The 18310-nt window shown below is 54.4% G+C and overlaps 1 protein-coding gene across 1 annotated transcript in view; it reads left to right on the top strand.

Annotated features, from left to right (window-relative positions):
• Positions 1-2805: 2805 nt before the first annotated feature.
• Positions 2806-18310, top strand: part of NIN (ninein) — a 56179-nt gene continuing 40674 nt past the window's right edge. Inside the window, exons 1-3 of the mRNA XM_026849174.1 lie at positions 2806-2959; positions 5741-5944; positions 11932-12013. Coding sequence (XP_026704975.1) covers positions 5762-5944; positions 11932-12013 — 265 coding nt within the window. The 5' untranslated portion in view covers positions 2806-2959; positions 5741-5761. The remainder of the gene's footprint in view (positions 2960-5740; positions 5945-11931; positions 12014-18310) is intronic.

The raw sequence follows: 18310 nt of genomic DNA, 5'->3' as shown, positions 1-18310 counted from the left end.
AGAAGCGCCCCCCCCCCGTTCCCAGCAGTGGTCTGGCGGGGTGCTGCCAGCCCTCCTGCCAAGGGCACCCCACCCTGTGGCGTGGCCCTGTCCCGTCCCCCAAGAGATGCTCTAAATGCCCTGAAATCTGGGTGGGGAGGGTTGGGAGGTGGTTCTGGAGCAGCTCTCCCCGGGCTGAGGTGAGGATGCAGCAGGCTGGGGCTGGAGGGATTAATAACAGCGGTTGTTTTGTCGCTGGCGAAGCCCTGGCTGTCCCCGGGGTGGCAGATGGCATCTGCTGTCTGGCCACAAGCCGTGGGCCCGTCACCTCTGGCCCATCCACGAGCCCAAACCGTGAGTCAGGAAAGCCCGGACCCGCAGCCAGCGATGCTCGGCCACCGCAGCCGGGAGCACCGAGGGCTTTGCCGTGTCCGCTTGGGGGGGGCGCGCCTGTATCCTGCCCATCTTTCTCATTTGCTCCCCAAAACCCGGGCGGGCGGGGGGTGACAGTGCGGGGATGGAGGCGCCGTGTTATCGCCGTGATTCAGCAGGGCTGAGCTCCGCGGGAATTACCGACTCCCTCCTTCCCCGGCGTGCGGGGCGGCGCTGGCTGAATTACCGGCTGGCTTTGTTTACTTCTGACATAATCAGCTTTGTGCCCATAGCTTGGGCTTTATCGCACCCAGGGCTCCCCGAGTTATTGCAGCCCAACTCCAGCCCCATTTGCAAAATCAAAACAGATGGGCGCTTTGTTTTTTCCTTATTGAGGGGAAGGCTGCTCATTGAAAGGCCCTATTACAATGCAAATACCAGGGTGGCGTGAATATTCAAAATCCTGCGCTGCTTTTGAAGCTCTTTACATAAATTTATAGCGCTTTATATGCCATCGCTGCTTTGCTGATCTGGAGTGGAGCTTGGTTAACAGAATCTCTTTTCTTTGCCAACTTCGAAGGGTTTGGCCGTGGTTTGGGGAGCACGGCCGGAGGTGGCATTGAGGTGCAAAGCGTTGGGCTGCAAAAATTATGACCGTGCTCAATGAGGAGGAGGACCCGCCAGCTGTAAAGCTGACTTTGGTGGTGACCCTTGAAGAGCCGGGCGTGCTGTCAAGTGATTTACTGATATTTGGGTGCTTCATTGTCCTTTCGTTGGTTTGGGTTTGGTTGGTTTTTTTTTCTCTTTCTTTTGGTTTCTTGGCGCGACCCTTTATGGAGCTGCTGCTGCCCAAGAGGGGATGGGGTGTTGTGGGATGGGCTGAGCTCAGAACCGCCCTGACACAGGCCGTGGTGTGGGGGTTTGGGGGTGTACGCGGCGAATCCCGGCAGCTTGGCCGCAGCTGCGGTGGGTGAGACGGTTCATTAGGGAAAGGAGATAATGAGTTAGATGAGACAACCCCAGTTCCAGCTTTCCAGCAAGAGCTCAAGGGGCTGGCTTCGGTGGCTGCTGGGCATCTCCCCATAAACTCTGCCGTGAAAAACTGGCGTACGAGTGGGTTTTGCTGCCCGTGTTCACATCATCCCACTTGTCCCAAGTGCAGAGGGAAGGGCAAGTTCCTTTTAACTTGCCCACACATGACCTTGCTCTTCCAAGCAGGGTGAATGTAACCGAACAGTTACGTCTTGGGGAGAACGGGTGCTCGTATTTTGGAGGTGCTCACGTGATGCCGCTTTGCTGGGCGCTTGCTGCTAATTGCCAGGCCCTCATTTGAGTCGAGGCAGCAGCAAAAGCAGCGTTTTCCTTGCTGTCCCCTGAAGGAGATGACTTTCTCGAGGCTGCTGCCTTCTGCGGAGGGCTGGTTGGGATGGAGGCAGCGTAGCCCTGGAGAGGGGTTGGCTGGTGATGCCGCCCACGGGGGGCATCCAGGCAGAGCATCCCTGAAATCTCCATGTTGTGCCACTGCGCAGCAGCAAGCCTGCTGTTTGCATTAATACTGTTTTGCACCACAAAAAAAAAAAAAAAAAAAAAAGGCGTTGTGCTAATTGTGTTTTTCCTTGATGGTGCCATTGACCGACCAGGTAATCTGTGTCTTCATTAGCTTGAGGCTAAAGCTTGGGGGTTGATATTGATTCCAGGCACTTAATATGCGAAGTGGTAATTACTGTTTAAGCCTATATTGTTTGAGTTAAATTTAGCTGAGAATGTGGTCCTATCGGGCCTCTACATTGTGTGCCGTGAAGGTTATCTGGCTCTCAAGAGAGGGTGGATTTAAAGGAAGGAAAGAAACGCTGGTGAAAACTTCCTCTTCTCATCATCCCCGAGTGCTTTGCCTCTCAGGACGTGTTATAGGGAGAATAAAGAATAATGTGGTTATGACTCCAAGTACTTCTCCTAAACCTGCACTTTTCTGTACCGTCTGCTCATGCTGGTCATTTTGGGGGACTTAACACAGAAGGCCAGCTATAAATCTGAACAAAGTGGTGATGCCCTATACAGGGAACAGCCCCTCTCCTCGCAGGGGTCTGGGGAGCCCCCGCTCAGCTGCTGCCCGCCTGCCCCTATTATTCTACCGGCTCCGGGCTGCCCTCCTGCATCTCAGCTGCTGGTCCATCTGGAGCAGAGATGAAAGGCTGGGGTTTAATTCGGGCTTTGTGTGCCTCTTGTGTTCCCCCCCCTCCTCTCTTAGCCCTTCCTCTGCTGCCAGTCTCCCATCCCCGACCCCGCAAGGCAGCTCCGGCGCGCGGCTGCGGAGGGTGGCTGTGCACGCCGGGTCTCTGATGCCGCTGACCTCATTATTTTGACTGCTGGGTGATGCCAGGCAGCTTCGTGAGCTCATCAGGTAGGAGGGTTGGGTTGTTGTTTTTTTTGTTTTTTTTTCCCCCCTCTCTCTCGAATCGCTGCTGAATAATTCAGCCGGGAGTAGGCATCTTGGGTCACCTTGCGCAGCCGGCTGCGTGCCGGAGCCAGCTTCCTAAGATGGAGGTTGTGCAGGATGCGTGCGGGATCGCCTTGCTGCTGGCAGCTCGCTGTCATTGACTGACTGCAGGTAGGCAAAGAGCGTTGTCCTTTTTCTTTATTTCTGATGCTTTTTATGCTGGAAAGCATGAAATCCCCACCCTGGGCTGCGCAGGGGTGGCTGGGTCTCACCGAGCTGATGCAGAGCCTGGTGAGCTCCAACCATCCCTCGCTGTGGGGATACACGAGGCTGCCAGGGCCACTGTGCCCTCACCAAAATCTCACCTGGGCTGTAGGGCAGGTCTGACCCCAGGCAGGGACCATGGACCTGACGCTTTTCTCCTCTGGGGATTGTATTTTTCTTGCTGGTTTTATGGGCTCCCCAGTGCTGCCTCCTTCAGCCCATCCAGACTCACACGGCATAAGTTTTTGGGGCTGCCTGCTGGTATGGCACTGAGAGGGGGTGACCCCAGTGCTCCGGGGACATGCTGGGAGGTGGTATTTAGCCCTCCACGCTGCCTAACTGGGGGAACTGGTTCTGACAGTGTGGAAGTAGTCAAGTGCTTGGAGAGGTTGCAGGGGAGCGGGAGGTGACCGGCCCTGAAGATAAGAGGCTCAAAAATGCCTGGGAGGCTCCAGGGGTTGGAGTCACCTTTGCTGCAGGCTTGGCTGTGAGTTTTGGGGCTGCCAGGGCTCCCCACAGCGCTGGTACCTGGCAGCAGCTGCTCTCCAGCCCCACGTGAGCTGAATGGTGGGTGCGGGTGGGAAACGGGGTTGCCAGCATGAGAATGGAAACTAGTTTGCTGCCTTCCTTCTGCTTGCAGGCACCTGAGGTTTTTCTGGGTGTCGGGTCCTCCTCTGCACTCTGGGTTGAATGTAAACATGTCTGTGCCTGTGGTCCTCCCCGCAGCGCTTGGGTGCTTTGGTAAAGCAGCTCAAGAGGCATCTGGGGGTGGGGTGGAGGTAATCAGGGGACACCGAGGGTGTGAGGCTCGGGGAGGGATTGCGTCCATTCTCTCTCGGGGTCTGGTGATGCTGCCGTCCTTGCCCATGTCCGTGTGGGAGGAAGGACAGCCAGGCTGAGATATTTGTCCTATGGACCCCAAGTGCCACTTGACAGCAGCCCCACATCCCTCAGCAGGTGTGGGAGCGCGGTGCTGCTCCCATGGCCAGCAAAATAAAGGACATGGCTACTGCAGTGTCTGCCCTGGAGGCTCCCTAGTTATCCAGCTGTGGTGGTGGGACGCGCTTTTCTGACTGCCCCTCTGCTGCCGGGTGCTTGTGCGAGCTGATGTGGTGGCTCATGATGCTCTTGAAGATAAGTGTGTTCTTCGAGGCTGCAGTGATGGGCAGGGGGGTGAAATCAGGTTGCACCTTGCAGTCGGAGCAGCTCTGCTTATTCTGGGATGTCCGTGAGTGCTGCTAGTGATGCAGGCGACTGGCAGAAGCCCTGCGAGGCCCAGAGAGAGGAGGGGAGGTGGCTGCTCTGTAGCAGAGCTGGACAGTGAGGGGGTTTGGGTAGGACCCCCCCCACACTTCAGGAAATCTAGCTGAGACAACCTGCAGCAGCGTGGGCAAGCCAAAAGTCACATGGAGACCTGGCTGGCACTTGGGCCATGGTCTGAGGCTGGCTGAGCAGCTGGGGTTATGTCCTTGGGCCACCAGGTCCCTGCAACGCCCGCTGCTGTTGGGTGCACCCCAGTGATGATGGCTGCGGAGCCTATCGTGCCCCCGGGGTGGTGGCACATGCTCCTGGAGTGGTGACATGTCCGTGGCACTGGGTTACACTGCTGCCCTGAGCAGGCGGGGAGCCCCACAGCCAGGCTGCGTAAACAGATGCCAACCAAATCCTTCATTTTGAACAGGAAATTTCCCTCCCTGCTCCCCTGTCAGAACAGATCCTGGGGCTGCGATGCTCTGATTAGTGATGGGATGAGAGAGGTGGAAAACTGTGGGCTTGGAGGGGAGGATGAAGCCCGTGGGGAAACCACCTGGGCTTTGTTTGCTGGTGCAGGAGATCAGCTGCATTCCATCTCCGTGCTGGGGTCAGCTCTGCTCCTGGGCTGGGTTTGCTGCCACCCCAGCAGTGTCCTCTGTCAAATACTTCTCTGCCTTCAGACAGGGTTTAACCTGCAGTACCTAAAGGAGTGGTGAGTGCCAGGAGCTGGGCAGTGACCCAGCGGGGATGGGGATGTGTCCTCCCCAGGCGCAGGGCACCGCGTGGCTTTGGGCTGGGGTTGTGGAGGAAAAATAGAGATGCTGCACACTGGCATCAACAGGGCTGGTGGGGTGTTGGGACTCCCTGCAGCCAGGCCGGTAGAAAAAGGAGTATATCCAGTGCAGGGATGTGTTTTGTGTTTGTGGAGGGGAGTGTAAGTGGTGGCTGAGCTGGCCTGAAGCGTTCAGGGTTGGGATCTCCTGCCCTCCCCACCGCAGGCAGAGCCCCATGCTTTGCTCCTTGCCACTGGTGAGCTGTTGCTATCTGGATCGTTGTTTATCTCCTTGCTAAGGCAGAAAAAGCATCACCTGCAACACCTGGCAACCAGCTCAAGGGAACAGTTTTCCCCTGCAGCACCTCAGCTGCTCCAGCTGAGCCAAATGAACTGCTCAGGGAGCCGGGACGAGGGGGCACCCTGGGGCTGCGATGCTCTGATTAGTGATTTTTTTTTTTTTCCCCTTGGTCTTTTTGCTGGGTGACTTCTGGCTTCACCCAGTGGGATGCGAGAGGCTGGTAGAGTACCGGGTTCACTTAACACAAGCTGCAGCAAATGGCCCCCTGGGCTGCCCCTTATGAGCCCTTGGGGTTTTTTTTTTTGCATGCTGTGCCGTGGGCACTGCAGCTGATGCTTACGGGCCCCATCTCTCCCCGCAGGTGAGCGTGGCAGGCTATGGGATGGATGAAGCTGAGCAGGACCAGTATGAAGCTCGCCTCAAGGAGCTCTTCGACAGCTTCGACAGCACGGGCACGGGGTCCCTGGGGCAGGAGGAGCTCACCGACCTCTGCCACATGCTGCACCTGGAGGAGGTGGCCCCGGCGCTGCAGCAGACCCTCCTCCAAGGCAACGTCCTAGGCAGGGTAAGGTTGGGGCGATGCAGGGGGGGCGATGGGGGTCTGCGGCTTGGGAGCAAGGCAGCGCCGGGCAACTGCTCCTGTGTGTGTGGGAGGGTGATGGAAGGAGGCTGAATGTCGGTAACTTGTGAATATCCAACATTCCTGAGGCTCTGGGGCCGCAGGACTGGCGAGGTCTGTTGTTCTGTTCAGCAGGGTGGGCACAGAGGGGGGGGGTTAGTGATAACGGGGAAGGAAACTGCTCCCTGGTGTGTATTCCCTGACTGGAGGCAGTCTGAAACTCTCCAAACCCACGGCTTTACGCTCAGCCACGTGTGCTGGCATTGCAGGGAGTGCTTTCCCAGGCTAAGCCAGGCGCTGGGTCCCTGCTGCCCTTGCACTGGTGCCGGTGCTCAGCCGAGCCCACGCTGGCTCACACAGCACATGTGCCCCCCAGCGCTGGTTAGTGCTGCTGCTGGCCTGGGTCAGCTCCCCAAACCGGCTCACCCGGTGTGATTTACGTAGATTTAAGCTGTAGTTAAACCAGCAGGGCCACATGCAGTCACGCACGTTTTCCCTGAAGTAGGGAGCGTTGTCCAGTCCCAGCAGTCGCTGGCTGAGCTGCCTTTGTCCACGTTACCTGGTGTTGGTGTCCACACGTAGCTGCAGTTGTTGCAGACCCACCTGGGATAGGTTTTTGGGGACAAACGGCTCCTTTCTTCTGTGGGGTTGCAGCGTCCTGCCAACCCCTGGAGGGGAGCTGTGGCTGGTGAGCACACCATGCTTTCCAAAGCAATTTTTCGGTTGTGGTTGTACCTTTAGAGAGTTAAATTCCAGGGTGTTGAGCAGAGGCTGTTTGCCCTTGGCGGGACCTCCATGTTCACCATGTCCTTCCGTACCTCCTTCCCAGCACGCTGTGCTCAGAGCCTGTTGGATGTTACCCTCAAAATCACCCTGAAATCCCATCGCTGCTCCATAAAATCAGAAAATGCTGAGCAGGACAGTCAGGGCTCTCAGTAGGCACGAGCTAAGCAGCCATCCCGACTCCGATTTCCTATTAAACTGCGGCTGTCACAAAACAAAATAATTCCTTTAATGAACAAAGCCTCCTCTTCCTCACCGGCCCTGGGGCTGTAGCTCTTCTGCTGAGGGTGGTGCTGGAGCATGGATGGATCCAGACTGAGGTTCCTCACCTTCGAAGCGTGGCATTTGCTTGCGCACCGGAGCCTTCCCGTGCTGCTCAGCTGTCTCGATGCTGTTATCCGGCTTTGCTCACAGGACGGTGGGGTAGAGGGAAAGGAAGAGCAGTACTAAAGGTGTAATTGTTGCAGCTGGTCGGGGCTAAAGCAACAGTGCTCATGCCTGTGGCCTGCTGAGAGTGGGTGAAAAGCAAAGTCAAGTTAAATTAAAAGCCCAACACCAAAAAGCCCCAAGTGCTGGGTCACCCTCACCCCATCCCAGCCAGGAACTCCATGGCTGCTGTCCCAGGGCACGAGGCATCCCAAGGAGCATTTTTATTTTTTCCCCCCCTCACTTTGTCTTTGGAGACAGTTCTTGCCTACAACCTGTAACTTGAAGGTCAGAATAGTCTTTGTCTCCTGCATTTCCTCCCATCTCCCTGGCATTTGTGCTTGTTAGCAGCAGCAATGGCCCATGTCTAAGCGCGAGCCTGATTTAATAGCTATCGAATCCTTCGGGTTTCCTAGGGAGCTCATCGGGAGAATAGCAGCAAACATGTTGCTCCCCGAACGCAGGCTTCTTGCACCTGCCCTGCCAGCTCCTGGGCGCAGATGGTCCCTCTCGGGGATGGGAGCAGCCTTTGTTTGCCTGCACTTCCAGGGGCCAGGATTTATGGCAAGGCACCGGGGAGGGGGGCAGCGGAGGAGGGGGGACTGGTTTTGTCTGCTGCGGGGCAACTTGGCAGGGCCACGTGCTTGCTTTTGTGCCGGGGGCTCTGCTCTGGGGATGAATGCACTGTGCTGGGGTTGCTCCGTTGGACCAGGAGCTGAGCTGGTGTCCCGGCGAGGGGCTGGATGTGCTGCCTCCCCCATGCCGCGGTGCTTTGGGGATTAACAGGTACCCACCATCTCCGGGGTCGGGTGAGGGTGTGTTAAACCTGCCCCGGCTCGCAGCAGAGCCAAAACCATTCCAGAACCGCTTTTCTCACGCGATTGCGTGCGGAGGCAATGCTCGCAGTGATTCCTGGGATTCCTCAGGGATGCTCTTTCCTCGGGCCGAGGGGATGCGTGCCGGCATGCCCTCCTCGGCCAGCCTCCTGCCTCACGGGCCGCAGCGATCGCTGCGGTTACATCACTTGCAGACGGGGGTTAATTCGGGCACCTCCGGATGCTGCACAAGGACCGTCCTTTGCGGCCGTCCTCGGGCAGGGACGGGGAGTTCAGGTTTCGCCCTGCCCCTGCGCTATTGCGTTAGCAAGCCTGCAGCAAGGGCACCGCGGCGTGGGGTTTCGCTTGTCAGCTCTCTTCAGTGCTTTGGCTGGTGACCTCTTGCAAATATAATCCCTCTGAGCCCGCTGTGATGCTGCTCCCTTTAGTGCGCAGTGGCTTTTTGCGTGCCAGGCAGGAGACTTGGTTGCAAGATTTTTCCCTGTCTTCCCCACCTGACGTCTCCCTGCTTCCCATTTCCTCCCACTCTGGAGGGAGTTTGCAAGCAGGGACAGGACTTTGGGACAAGGACGCTGCTCAAAGATGGAGAGGGATCTGGAAGGAGCCACCCATGATCTTTTGCCTCAAAGAGACCGAGGCTGCAGTCTGCTGCTTTACATTGCAGGGACAAATAGCAAGAAGCAGCAGGTATCTTGGCACACACACGCTCTCTTTCTAGTGCTAATAAGTCACGGCTCTGTAGGAAACTTGCTTTAAAGCAGGCATCAAGATTTCTCAAAGGTGCTGGGGTTGCTCAGCAGCTGGCAGCTTGGTTGGCCCTTGATTACCATGGGGAAGCTGGGCTGAGCTCGCTATGTTTGTGTGGTGTATTAGTCTTGTTTGCCTCTGTTTTACTTATTCTGGGAAAATTCTCCTCATCAGGGACTTAACGTGCCCCTGGTCTCGCTGTGGGGTTTGCAGGGACACATGTCCTGTCCCTGATCCACACCTCTGGGAGGGCCCAAGCCACGCCACAACGTTGCCTCCCAAACTCCTCTGTGTTTGGGCTGCTTTGGATCAGCCCTCAGGTTGCTGTTCAAAGCCTCTGCGAGCAGATGTACGTTGCAGTTCCAAAATACCCCAAATTCAATCAAGCACGTTGAAAAGAGCATTAAATACGCCAACAGTGTTTTGCTGCTGGATGCTTTCTGCCTTGTGTTTGTAAAGCTTTTGGGTTGGCTTGAGTGTCTGAGGCTCTTTTCCAGAAGGGGATGGTGCTTTGTGCAGCAGTGCTGCAGTTAGTGCTCTCCTCCCCAGGGCTATCCAAGCCCATCCTTTTGCTGGAGATGTTCTCTAAGCAAAAACCAAAGGCTGTTGCTGCAGACTCGTGCTTCCCACGTGGGCTGTCGCATCCCTGGAAGTGCCCCTTGCGCTTGTGGGGAGCCCACAGCCTCCCTGGCATGGGCTTTCCAGGTAAGAGGGTGACCCTCTGTGACAGCACGTGGGTGTTGGAGGCATGTAGGTACCGAGCACACGCGTGTGGGGTGCTTTGTGGTGTGGGCAGCGCCTGCTCCGTATCCCCCGGGGATGTGCATCACCCCTGCCTGCACGCTGGCGTTTGGATTGGATGGGGATACAGAGTGAGGGCGTTGCTGGGGAGCTGTGGCAAAGGACTCTTTTCTTTAAAATATGAGATATTGTAGTGTTTGTGGCATTGCTGTCTTGCTGGCTTGTACTTGAGCACCGCTCTAATGTTAACAGTTGCATTTCTCTGGCTCTTTAAGCACTCTTTGTACAGACGTGCAGCATCCAACCTCAGATGTGCAGCACAGATACTGTTTTTCCTGAGTACCTGGTGTTACGGTGAGCCAGAGGTTATCCTGAAGAAAAATATCCCTCCTCTACCAGCTCCGGCTACATCCAGAGTTGGGTGCTGCTGCTCAGAAGGGGTTGTGGGACCCCTCTGAGCCTGTGCAAGCGCCCGCTGTCGTGTCTCTACGCTGCCAATTTGCATTTTAAATCCTGCTGTGGGGTTGCCTACGGCACGGGGAGGGCTGGAGGATGGCTGCATCCTGCCCCCCAGTCTAATCTTCTACGGGCTCCTTTGGATGTCATGGTCATGGTAAAATTGCTCTGCAGCCTCGATGCCGGAGCCATCTGTCCCACACGCAGCTGCGACGGTGAGGACTCAGCCCCCCTTCCTCCTTCCTCCCCTTCCTTAGTGCTTCTTGGCAAACACAAGTTAGGGGGCTCCTTAGGCAGAGCCGGTTACATGCCAGTGGTGCTCTCCTCACCTGCCCGAGTGGTTTCACTCTGCCTTCTCGCTTGGTGTGTTCACATGAGTGATGCAAAGTGATTTTTATTTTATTTTCTTGCTGGAGCGTGAGGTCCCATCCGAGGGAGGGGCTCTGTCTGTCCCTGTGGCTCTCGTCAATGTTTCTTTCCCGAGAAGATCCCATGGGGAAGGGACCTGTTATTCGAACACTCATCTTTTATTCATCCTCATTTAGTCTAAATGTCAAGGTTTTTTTTAATCAGGCAAATTCTCCTATCTCTGTAAACTGTCCTTTTGAAGTACACCAGAGTTTGGAAATGAATGGCAGCAATTAGTATTCAGATGAAGGCATCCCTGACAAGTTTCTTAGCTGAACATATTTCTAACTGTTTAATTACTGAGGGAGCCTGTGTTTAAAACCACAAGGGAGATTTGCACCACCTGAACTGTGGTGTGAGGTGCTCCCCTGCACGGGGTTGGGGGGCCCATGGCTGAGCCCCCAACTCTGCTGGCATCCCCATCTGCCAGGGAGCACATTGCTCTTTTTTGGGCTGGCTCGACCCCGAGAACAAACTGGCAAACTTCAGACCTGAACTTTGCTGCTTGTGTCTCCCCCAGCAGCATTAAAATCCCCTCTGACTGGCTCCTGCCCTTTGTGCCACGTTGGCAGCAATCGACTCTGCCAGCAAAGAGGAACCTCGGTGGGTTCTTTAAATGCAAAGTCTTTTGTTCAATGCTAAAAATTCTTCAAAGATTTATTTAGCCAAAAAGAATCCTAGCAGCCAGCTCTGCCTCGCCACTGACCCATGTCAAATAGCTTCCCCAGCTGTCCCCGGGTTTCCGTCCCCCGTGGCTGGAATTGCTGACATTCCCCAGCGCGGCTGTGAAGGATGCTCCAGCCCCTTCATTCCTGGTGGTGAGGCAGGAAGCTTTCCAGGAAGCCACAGATAGAAAATGGAGGGGGGAAAAAAGAAAAAAAAGAAAAAAAAGAAAAAAAAAAAAAAACCAAACCCATGGTAGGATCATCCCTCCTTGCTTTTCCCGTAGCCACACTCCAGACCTGGTATTTCCAGCCTTGCAGGGCTGCAGCAGGCAGGAGCCGGGGCAGGGCTGTCCTGGAAAGGATGCGACTTTCTTCCATCTGCTTTGGAAAGTGTTTTCTGAGGCTTAATTAGGGCAGTGGAGCGTTTCCACAATGTAGCATCTCATCACAGGTCAGGACTGGTATCCCCCCTGTAGGAGCTGCTGACCCTGGCCAGGTCACCTCAAGCGATGGAGATGCTCCCTGGTCCTCAGGACATGTTATTTTGGCTTCTTGCTTGATGGAAAAACCCAAACCACTGCAATTAAAGCAGTGGCTTTGAGTCATTCTGGGCTAGCCATCACTTTTTCCACGTGCTCAAAGATAATGGCTGCATCTTCATGTTGCTTGCTGTCATTTTTCCAGGCCCCGAGACTGAAGGTTCATTCGTGCCCCTCGCCGAGGTTGTCGGCACACGGAGGCGTGCTCTTGTTTTAGCATGGTGGTCTGAGTGATTTGCATTGCTGCCCGCCTTCCTGCTGGATTATTAGCCTGATATTTAATTATCTGCACCAGTTGATTTCCTCCTTTCTTCCTTTTTTTTTTTCCACAGGTCCATTTTGATCAATTTAAAGAAGCACTTATCCTCATCTTATCCAGAACCCTCTCGAATGAAGAGCACTTCCAAGAACCAGGTAAATACTAAAATTATCTAAAATAGTATGTTTTCTTTGGCAAAGCAGATGTGGGCGCCTCTTGCAGCGGAACTTAGAAGAGAAAGTGCTTTTTAGGTGCTGAGATAAGCTCTTCTGCTTGGATGCTGAGACCTAGAGACAGGGGAGGTCTGTTGTGGAGCCTTTTACAGAAGCGTTTTCTGAGCTATTAGATATTTATATCCCATTACCGTGATCTAAATGCCTGGAGAGGCACGTGATGCCTGCGCATAGACAGCGAACAGCACTTCAGATGCTCAAGATGTCCCATGGCTGCTAAATGGGCTGAGGTCTCTCCATCCCAGAACGCTTCTGGGGACCGGGGAGGCTCGAGGAGCATTCCAGCTGCAGCAGATAGTCACGGGCAGGCAATCAAATGGCTGCTTTAATGCTGCTGCTTTTCCTGGCTGGGGCTGGCACATCCCCTTGCCCTCCACGCGGGTGTTTTGGCTCTCGCAGAGCCTGGGAAGGCCCAGCCTGACAGGAGGTTTGTGGGCAGCCCATGCGCTCCTGCCGTGCCTCAGCTGGCGGGGGGATCTGTCTCAGGTTTTTGGTGAGGCCCTGCTGTCCCCTGTGCTGGTTTTGGATGCTACGCTGGTTTTGTGGAGGTGATAAAGGGGAAGCTCTCTGCAGGAGCTCCTCCTGGAGATGGGCTGCTGGAGGCAGAAGCACCCCTCCTGTCTAGTGCTGCTTTGTGGGGTTTTAAAGTCTATTTTGTTTTCATGTGTCTGGGATAAGCAGAGTGAGCTCGGTCCCATAGGAAGCTACTCTGAGGTGACTATTTCTCCCCAGGAACAGTCAGTCTGGCCCAAAGATGCTTCTGAACAAGATGAGCCCTCTGACAAACCAGCTTGGGGCTGGTTGGAGAAAGCAGTGGGTGCTGCAAGTCCTCATTGTCCTGTTTTCTCCTTCCCTTTGTTTCACCGTGCCTTGAAAATGTGGCGTTTTTAAATCCTTGGCAGGAAATAGGGTCACAGCTTCAGTGTGTGCCCCCCCTGCCCCCTCCCTGCTGAGCACAGGGGGCTAGTGGTACTGGGAGCACTGGGGAGGTGTGGGGCCAGGGTGAGGGCTGAGCCCCTGCAGCTCCAGCTGGAGCTGGGGGGGGCTGAGGTCTGTCTGGTGTCACACCTGTATGTAAATCCCTAATCCTGCCTTTGGAGCAGTGGGGGGGTGAAATCCCCGAAGGAGAGAACAGCTTAGCAAGGAGGGAGAGGGGAAACTCCAGGTTTCCTCTCCTGGAGCATCGATCTCAGCTGGAGCATCCCACACTTGAGAGCAGAGCCTGTCAGCAAAATTACATCTTTCTCCCTTAAATAGGCTGCAAAAACCGCAGGGCCCAAGAGGTACAACTGATGGATTTCTCTTCTTTTTATCCACCCCTCGTTTCCAAAGCTCTTCATGCTAAGAGGGAGATGGGTGATAACAGCTCTTGCACCCAGCATCACTTAATACAATTTCCTGATGCAGGTCAGCGGGTGTTTGGGAGTGAGGGGGGAGCCTCGCCGGTGCCTGGTGAGGGGTCAGGTCTGCTGTGATCCCTTCCAGCCCCTCAAAAAAGAAGCTGGCACGGAGCAGAAGGCAGCCCCAGCACCCCAGCGAACCAGAACTAATCCAGCACTCTGCATTTATTGGGGAATCATATGGCTGAGAAGCTCTGGCTTGATTTAAATATAAATAAATCTCGTAGAAAAGGGCTAAATTTGGGGTTATCGCAGGGGAAATTACAAGTGCAGCCGGCAAGAGGCTGCCTTGGAGCCGGAGAGCCCTCCTTGGGGACATGTTTGTCAACTGGGTTTTGCATGGCAGGTAATCAAAGGGCACGTGGTGCAGGTAGGGAGCCTGCGCGGGGCAGGCCTGGGAGGCATTTATTTTTAATGCGTTTTGACAGGTCGGTTAACGCCGAAGTCTTTGCTTCTTTTAATTTAGATCAAACTCAAGATTTGGAGAACAAGCTGCTTTGTGCGGTTGGTGTCAAACTGTCAGTGGCTGTGGAAAGGCTGGTGTTACAGCCCGCCCCGGGCTTGGGAGAAATTAAGAGCTCCAAATCATATCATTTAAATGAAAATTTAATTGGGGTGAAAAAAAAAAAAACACAGATTTTTAAGGCTGCTTGCTGCATCGGGAGAGTTTGCTCTGCAAGGAAGTGGCCGTGTGCCTTGATGCTGTGGTTTTACTCCGAGGTTTGGGTGATGGGAAGGTCCCTTGGGTCTGTGAGCAGCCCGAGGGCTTGTGTCTTTGCTCTCCAAACCAGCTGCTCCCCTGCAGCCCCCAGCCAGGCTGTGCTCCCTGCCGAGGGGACCTGGCAGGGGACAGCATCATTGTCCCCGTGGGTGCAGAGCAGCTGACGGGGGGAGGATGGCTCGGCTCAGGGAGCCTGTGGGTGACAGGGTAGTCCCTGGGCTCACAGCAGGAACCACGAGCTGGGGACGAGGAACTAAAACTACTGTGAGATGTAAAAACAGTTCCTGCAGAAGCGTCTGATGGGAGTTTCCCCGCTTTAGGGGGGAAGCAGCAGGTGGAAGAGGCGCTCAGGCTTGCGGAGAGCAGCCAATAGATTTGTTTTTCTTTTCTTGGCAAAGAAGCTGAACTCCCTTTCCAAAGGGAAGACTGGCAGGAGGATGGTCCTGGTGTGCTGCGGGCGCTGTGCCTGGGAAGGAGCCCTGACAGCGAAGGCAGGCAGAGTTCCCAGCGCTGCTGTCATCAGCTCTGTCCCCCCGAGGATTTTGTTGTGGGGACACAGATCCAGCTGTAAACCAGAGCATCCCCCAGCCAGGAAAACCCCAGCTCTGCCAGGAAGTGGCGTGGCTGGGCAAAGGAATAGGGGAGACTCTGGGGAAAGCAGAAAAAAGCCTGAATGTATCTTAAAATAATGCTGATCTTAGTGGTTACTTCAGCTCCTGCAAGCAGGAGTGTGACTGCTGGGGATACCTGTCACCCCCAGCAGCACCACGGGCCTTTGCAAAGCTGCCTGACAAAGGTGGTGTGTGGGGATAAACCACAGCCCGAATGTGTGGGGCTGAGCCTGTGGCTGCTGGGAGCCTCGTGGGATCCAGGCTGGGTGCTGCTGCTGCCACCAGTGCTCTTTGTCCATGGGTCACTGTAACAGCGAGGGGGTAGTTTGGGGCAGTAAAATAGATTTGAGAGGGGAAAGAAAAAAAAAAAATCAGTTATGTGGGTGATTAGGGAACTAAAAAAAAAACCCCAAAACCAATCAATCAGGCTTTTTTCCTCCCCATTATGGCAAATAAAGTCAGCTCTGCGTGGAAGCCTGGATAGGGAGGGATTACTGGGGTGGAGTGCAGGATTACAGGAACACCCAGGACAAATTAAAGAGCAGTTTGACGCCATCCTCCCTGCGGTCACAAGGGGCTGTTGGGTTGGGTTTTTTTTTTCCTTCCCAGCACATGGAGACAACAGAACTGCCCTCCTGAAGAGGAGCTGCTGGGGATGATGCTCTTGCAGGAATCCCACCCGTGGGGGAAAGTTTGCTGGTGTGGCTGCAGAGGTCTGGCTCAGCAAGCAGGTTTGGCTGGGGTCAGGTATAAAACCAGTCCCACCATTGGGATGAAAGTGATTTAGGCACAGGCAATGCTTCTGGGATAAAATGCATTGGTTTTAGGTCATGGTGCCCTGGACAGGGTCCCCAGCAGCCACTGCTCCTCCTCTCAGCCTTGGTTGCTGGGCCCAAAGTGTGAAATAGGGACGGGAAAGAGTTTAGGCAGTACCTGGTGTGTTGGGGGATTAGGATTTAGCAGATCTAGCTGCGATGTGCTTTGCCCAGTGGTAGGCTGGCTGCTGCTGTGAGGAGGATCCCTCCCTCCCAAATCTTAAGCAGCAGAGAAATTAATTTTGCCCCTAAACGACAGGTTTGCAGCGTGAGGGTCTTCCTCCTCTTAAGCCCCCTTTTGTCTGAGCTTGATGGCTTTGATGCTGAGCCCAGGAAAATGCTGCTCGCCATCAAGGGGAGCCCCCCCCTCCCCTTCCCCAAGCATCTGAGGGCAGAGCAGGATTTTGAAATTACTTATCTAGCGCAGAAAAGCAGAAAATCAAGTGTAAATCTCTAACCATGGAGACGTTTAACTGCTGAGATGGACGGGGGGGAGCAAGCCAGGGAATTGATGGCTTCTGTGTGCAGTGCTTGAATTGGGGGGGGTTCTTGTGAAATGCAGATTTAGGGTCGTTTTGTTTTGGTTTTTCGGGGGTCATTTTGGGGCCACAAACCCCCTCGGGCAGTGGGGCAGGGAGGTGAGAGGTTTGTGCTCTCAGTGGGTTCTGCTCTCGCACCCAGCCCGGGGGCAGTTTTGGGGGGGCAGATCAGACCCCAGTGTCTAATTAGGCACCAGCTCCGGAGCGTGTGTTTTACTAAGCCCGTGTGTTGCCGAGGGCTGTAGGAAGCAGGGAGGATTCGACCTATTTTCTTTTTCTCTCTCTTTTTTTTTTTTTCCCCTTTCTTGGCGGCTTGTCAGCCACACAATAGCGAGGGTCTGTGAGGAGCAGCATCTCCTCTTGCCTCTGGTTGCAGAAGGGGGTACCAGAGGTCAGGCTCAAGCAAGAGCAGCCTCCCCTCGGTGTTCAATACAGGGGTATATTTTACAGTGTTTGGGATAAATAGCACACAGGGCTGTCTCGTGGGCATCTGCCTCACTGAAAGCATTGATTTTGACAATCTCCCTCCTGTTTCCTCATGTGCCTTTGAAAGCACGTGTAGATTGAGTTGCTCTTTCCATCATTCCTCAGTAGTTTTGGCTGGTAATGAGAAACTCCAGTTCAGCTTGTCGGTGAACTTTCTGCGTTCAGGGAGCACAGGTTGCTGCTGTTTGCTGGCACGTGAGCTCAGCTTTCGCTAAATACTGGGGATGGTGGGAGCATCGAGGGCACCTGCTGCTGTTCTGGGGATTCGGGTTAGGAAAGCAGAAGGGCTGGAGGGGTTTAGAAGATGCAGCATGTACGAGAGGTACCCACGCACACATGTGGTCTGGAGATGATGGGGTATGGGCCTTTCTGCAAAGATGGGTCCGTGCTCCCTGGGATGGGGCTGCAGGAGCGGTGTGGTGCCTGTAGGCCACTAACACCGGGGCTTTGTTCTGCACCGTGCACCCGGCAGCCAAAGGCATGAAGGTGCATGGGGGCTTGCAGGGGAAGAGCTGTAACCCAGTGTTAACGAAAGCACCCTGGCTCTAGAAACGGGATTTCAGGGTGCCTGAGCTGGGATCCCCTCAGTAGCTGGGCTCAGGCACAGCTTATTTTAAAGTCGGAGCTTTGCAAGGCAGGAGCAAACTTTCTGCTCTTCTCAAAACTGTGCAGGGTCACCTTTACCTCCCAGAAATGTTCTCAGGCCTCACGTTTTTTTCAATTGAAAAAGGAAAACAAGCACACCCAGGTGCTCAGACCAAAGAGGAGGGAGAAAAATCAGCTGCCATCCTCCAAATGCTTAAAAACACAAAAAAGGGGAGATGGTCCCATTTCCCCGCTTGCTGTTAAAGCGTTTGCAGGGTGGCACGGTGTGAGGGCACCCGTGTTTCCGTACACAGCTGGATTTTCAGCTGCAGCAGCGGTTAAACACAGTCGGGGTGGGGGGGGTTGGAAACAGGACTCTTCTGAGCATTGGGAAATCCAGAAGGAAATTAAGCCATAGCTTCATTATTGCTAAATTACCACTGCTTTTCCCCCACATCTTTCCAAAGACAGATCGGCACAGAGGTGTGTTCCTGTCTTAGACGAGGAAAAAATTATTTCTCAATAAAAAACCCAAAACCAAAAAAAAAAAAACAAACCCAAAAAAAAAACCCACCAGAAGCCCCCCCAGCCCTCTTCTGCGAGGGCGGGGAGATGGCAGGGAAAAAATAAATGGGTGAATGAGTAGCCACAAATATTAGCATTTCAGAGAGAGCTGCTTGATGGAGATTGTTCACCACCAGGCAGGCTTTAATAGGAGTGATAAGGTTTGCTTTTGTTCTCGGGCTCTTACTTAATCAGCCTGTCTCGTTGTGATTTTTCTATCGGCACACTTCATCACACAACTTTCATGTGCGAGTCCCAGCTGCAGCAAATCTTGTTAAAATGGCCTTGTTCAAACACGGGCGCCGGGTTTGTTCCCTAGAGCTGCAATATGGATGGATGGAGTGCAAGGCTGGAGGAATCAAAGGACTCCTAGCCCTGTGTATTTTATAATTCATTGCATAGCTAAGTTGCGGAATATTTTTCCTCTAACAAGCTTGAAGCCTTCTTCCATATCTAAAGGAATATTATCTAAGGAGGCATTTGGGCGGGGGGGGGGGG

Source organism: Athene cunicularia, assembly GCF_003259725.1.
Source record: "Athene cunicularia isolate RWA chromosome 5 unlocalized genomic scaffold, athCun1 chr5_part1, whole genome shotgun sequence".
Lineage (NCBI taxonomy): Eukaryota > Metazoa > Chordata > Aves > Strigiformes > Strigidae > Athene > Athene cunicularia.
Note: the sequence above shows the minus strand (reverse complement) of the source record. Positions and strands in the feature narration are given on the sequence as shown.